Consider the following 4,719-nt stretch of genomic DNA (forward strand, 5'->3'; position numbering starts at 1 on the left):
AAATCAGAAAAACCCAATCTTGTAGTTTGTGTCCTTTATTAACCATGGAAAAATAAAATACACTAACAAACTCCCCAGTGTTGGCACGCCACTTATAATACTTTTTACAATCTCTTTTTACTAATTGGACAGTAATTGGTGTCCTATAATATTTCACAAGGTTGGTGGATCTTTTTTGGGTGACCCCAAGATGCCAGTGAAGCTTGTTTGTCAAAATGACTATTTGAAAATAAGATTTCAACAGGGATTTAGAATATTTTTATTAATAAGCCTATATTCATGTATTAATGTTTTTAGTCTATATTGTAATCTTAAATGTGCTTTCATTAGTTATAGCTAAAATATAATTTACAGGAATTATTGCGTTAAAAACGTAATTTTCAGTATCACATTTTGTGTTTAGTTCTACACGGTCATTTGAGTGAGCGCCTCTTCACCTCTTGCATTTACAACCATTTAAAAGCGTGTTTTTGTGATGACCAATCAAAGGTGACGCCGCTTTTGATACAACCAATCAGCTGTTCAGACCGTTAATTAAAGACTCCGCCCCTCATTATTAACTTGAGTCCGTAGCGCTACCGGGATGCGGAGTTTACTCAGAAGAGAGGAGAAGGTGACCAGTTTTAGGCCGAACGGGACTGATTACATCTGCAAAAATGGTCGAGGCTTTCTGCGCAACATGGAAACTGGTGGACAATAAGAACTTCGATGACTACATGAAGGCATTAGGTAAGGAATTTGGATTAAGTTCGTCTTTGTTTGTCAGAATATTTATTATGATATAGTTCAAGCCTAATTTATTAGTGAAATCAGACGTATATTCTCTTGGCAGGAATTCCTTTTGCCTCAAGACAAGTGGGCAATGCTACCAAAACAACAGTAATAATCAGCTCGGATGGGGAAAGAGTGATGTTGAGAACCCTAAGCACATTCAGGAATACCGAATGTATAGCGAAACTTGGAGAGGAGTTTGACGAGGTGACACCTGACGACCGACACGTAAAGGTAAAAACTACACAGTGTTTTGTATGAGTCACAACCCATTGTTGTTCTAACCATGTGTTTCACATTCTGTCTCGCAGTCTACCTTTACCATGGAGGGAGACAAATTTGTGCATACACAGAAGTGGGATGGGAAAGAGACCAAACTGATAAGAGAAATCAAGAATGGAAAGATGGTGATGGTTAGTTTTATTGAGATTTCTGCTATTTTGACTTACAGTTGTGGTAATATTCTTTAGTTTATACTGCCGGTGGCAGTTCTTGAGGCGTTCCTATGATTCTGTCCCCGATATAAAATAAATTATATTCTGCTTAGCAACACTGAAGCGAGTGGTTTCGAGAAACGTATCAAGCTAGCACTGAACGTTCAGAAGGCGTCTCCTGAGCGTTGCCATGGCGACGTTCGCCGGACTCCATTAAACGTTCAGCTGACGTCTGAGCGTTTGCCGACAATTTTGACAAACGTCAAAATTGGCTCTATTAAAGGCATTGATGTCTATCAAGGCAAAAATAATGATAAAAACACTTATCTTACTGTACTTGTATGAACATCAAAGGCATTACAAGTAAAACTTTCATTAGTTGGTACAAGGCATCAATTTCAAATAAGTAATAAGTATCCATCCAAGGAATGACTCAAGAATAATAAGTATTTGGTAAAATGCTACTCAAGTACTTTGTACCTGATCAGAAAATCCATCCATTCATACATTGGGTCCAGATTGGGTCGGATATTTTAGATCTGATCTAAATAGCGCAGATTTCTCTTCCAGATGCAGACACAGAGGAAGTTGTGATGCTGTGCATTTAGACCACAGCAGGAGAAGCCCTCATAATTTAAGAAGAGTTGTTTAAATTCATTGTTTATAGTTATTGGGGCCACAGTCAGTGTTTTCTGGCAGTGCAGAGAAACACATATCTGCTTGATATGTGATGGGAGCAGGATTCTCTAATCAACTTAATATTAAACTGCATAAAAATGAAATGCAACTGAATAACCAATGTCAATAAAATGTAAAAATGGATGGGTAAATATAGAATATGATGGAATAGTTTGGAAACTGGCAGCCAAAATGACGGACAACAAATAAGTCTAGCTTGACCTCTGAGTAAGCCCGAATTATAAAAAACTACCACCTTTTGCAGCAATAAATCTAAAGGTTTTCAGATATACAAAAGGTCCATACAATTCTAGTTATGCCTGTAACGGCTTTCTTGACAAAAGTAAGAAGAATCAAACCAAATTTCATCTTTACAAAATACTCTCAGTATACACAACTTGCATTGCTTTATTTCTTTTTCTAGACTTTAACCTTTGAGGGCGTCACAGCGGTCCGCACATATGAGAAGGTGGAAAGGAGGACATCATTTATCCAAGGAAAGTAAACCAACCTGAAGCGGCTTTACGTTTTACTTGAACTGAAAAATAAACATGTTTTTTTTATTATTATTATTATTTCAAATAATGGTTTGCACTTGTCTTCCTTTTAGTACATAAGTATATGGTTTTAAAGCCATGGGCAGGTATGATAATCTTAAGTGAAAACACCACAGTATCACGACATTAACACAAAGAGAAACTGGAAGTGTGCAGCAACTGGTGGGGTGAGGCACTGCCACACTCTGCTTCATACATCTGGAAAAAAATTCTGGTTACAGTGTTACATTTTCTGACATTTCATTAAAAGAACTTTGAAAAAAATAGCTCATGTGAAGAAAAACTGCTTTTTTGTTTTAATTGTGACTTTCTAAACCCTGGAAAAATTCCCATGTCCAATATTTTGTGAGGTCCTCTGTAAGATAATGGGTAATGATCAAGGGCCTAAACTGCTTCTGACTTTTGTATTAAACTTTAAATGTCCTCTCTCATGGACATTTACTCCTCCTGCTGCCTCAGCAGATCCATAGCCATTACCAAGGACAGCTCCCACCCTGGCTTCCCCATGTTTGTCCTGCTGCCCCCAGGGAGGCGCTACACATCTCATTGTACATATGTACAATGACAAACAACAATAAATTCTAATAAATTTTTAATTTAAATTGCTAAACCTTGCTAATCTTTCAGACCCTCTATGTTCTCTGTATAACTTCTCAGTGCAACATAGTGACCTCCGGATGGTCTGACACAAAGAGGCAGTGGCAATTTTTTTTTTTTTTAAGGGCAACTGTCCATGGCGGCATCTCGTAGGGGGCGACACTAGATGTCTGCTCCTCATCACCCCTCCTGGTTCTCACACCGCCTGCCCTCTCTCTCCTCTCTGTAATACCGGTGGACTTTTTGACACCAGTAAAATAATTTATGTTGCAATATCAAAAGCTGTGTGGCACGAGTCGCTGTGTGGTCCACACACCTTACCAGGTGGCAGTTATAGTTCCTATAGTTGTTTGCCGATCGCCTTTAAAAGCTGCTTTAAATTTTCTGCTGTGTTTTTTATTTGCATTGGGTAGCTGATTTCAGATTGTTTTTTGTTAGCCAAAATTAGTTTACATTTATATTTATTTATATATATATATATACCCTTCTTTGACACAGTAACATATTGTGTGATGCAGAAGAAATCTCAAACCAGGTATCTCTACAAAAGAAAGTCAGTTTTTTGGTAGTATACTTTAAGTGATTCTTACATGTCATTTGTGAACCTCAGAGAATTTGGCAGGATTATCACACAGAGATATTGGTTGGCTTTTTACCTATAATGTAATATTTACTTTGTCTTCTACTTTCAGGCTCAGCAGGTTTCCAAAAGAAAGAAAAAGGCAGAATCTCTCCTCCTGAGTCCACCTTTTCACCTTAGAGATGGGATGCAATCTGCATTAATGTATCAATGAAACCCTCTTTTTTAATAGGTTCTTTGGTCTTTATCACAGCATAAGACCAGAAGAGACTCAGGGGACATGCAGAGCAACATAGGAAAGGTTATTATGTTGTAAAATAATTCAGCAGAGTTTGCAACGAGAAACGTTTTCTCTGAACTGCTATTTGCGAATTTCTTTGCTCAGAGTAAATTATTGCACAGTTGCAGCGACTTTTGGCACAGATAAGCTTCATCAAATAATGACATAGCAGCGTCATTATTAGAAGAAAGGTTAACATTGAAACTAAATGAATTTACGTTTTATAGCAACAGCATTATCACACAATGACAATAATAATAATAATAATAATAATAATAATAATAATAATAAAATTTACTTTTAAATTTGTATTTTTTCTTGTGGTAAAATAAAAAATGCATTACAATTTCCCAATATCACAGTTATTGGCTCGTACAATTCCTTTTTACCAACTGCCACCTTGGTAGGAGAAGGTTAATTTTTTGTATTAATAAGACCAAAGTTTTGATTTAACATTTATTCATTTATTTTTGTCTGATGTAATATTCTAATATTATTTGTCATGTACAGGGAGAATATAACATAAATAAAAACTTGAAAACATCAGTGTGTGTTCAATGCTGCTTCATTAAGTGAATTTTAAACTTATTAGAAACTTATTTTTCAGGAAACCATACTTTTTTGTGTTTATTTCTCCATGTTCATGCAACGATATACGGAGCGATTGTTCCACTATCGCCTTATAATTTGACTTCTTAACGTACAACCTGTAGAAATCATGTTTTTGTGCTGACCAATCAAAGGTCACACCGCTTTTGGTGCAACCAATCAGCTGCTCAGGTCGTGACCTGAAGACTCCGCCCCCAGTACTAATTTGACTCA

At 36.6% G+C, this 4,719-nt stretch overlaps 1 protein-coding gene across 1 annotated transcript; it reads left to right on the forward strand.

Annotated features, from left to right (window-relative positions):
* Positions 1-586: 586 nt before the first annotated feature.
* Positions 587-2,468, forward strand: LOC106925410 (fatty acid-binding protein, brain-like). Its single transcript, XM_014999738.2, has 4 exons — positions 587-729; positions 833-1,005; positions 1,083-1,184; positions 2,308-2,468. Exons 1-4 carry the CDS (start codon positions 657-659, stop codon positions 2,386-2,388), a joined length of 429 nt encoding a protein of 142 aa, XP_014855224.2. The 5' UTR covers positions 587-656; the 3' UTR covers positions 2,389-2,468.
* Positions 2,469-4,719: the final 2,251 nt, after the last annotated feature.

The sequence above is a fragment of the Poecilia mexicana genome, unplaced genomic scaffold, assembly GCF_051168715.1.
Source record: "Poecilia mexicana isolate PSO_F unplaced genomic scaffold, ASM5116871v1 scaffold_22, whole genome shotgun sequence".
NCBI lineage: Eukaryota > Metazoa > Chordata > Actinopteri > Cyprinodontiformes > Poeciliidae > Poecilia > Poecilia mexicana.

What these genes read in the sequence shown, in the direction of transcription:
- LOC106925410 (XM_014999738.2), top strand. Translation starts at nt 657, where the DNA reads ATGGTCGAGGCTTTCTGCGCAACATGGAAACTGGTGGACAATAAGAAC. An exon ending in TGACTACATGAAGGCATTAG is followed by an intron (nt 730 to 832) that starts GTAAGGAATTTG and finishes TTCTCTTGGCAG; the next exon opens with GAATTCCTTTTGCCTCAAGA. An exon ending in AGAATGGAAAGATGGTGATG is followed by an intron (nt 1,185 to 2,307) that starts GTTAGTTTTATT and finishes TTCTTTTTCTAG; the next exon opens with ACTTTAACCTTTGAGGGCGT.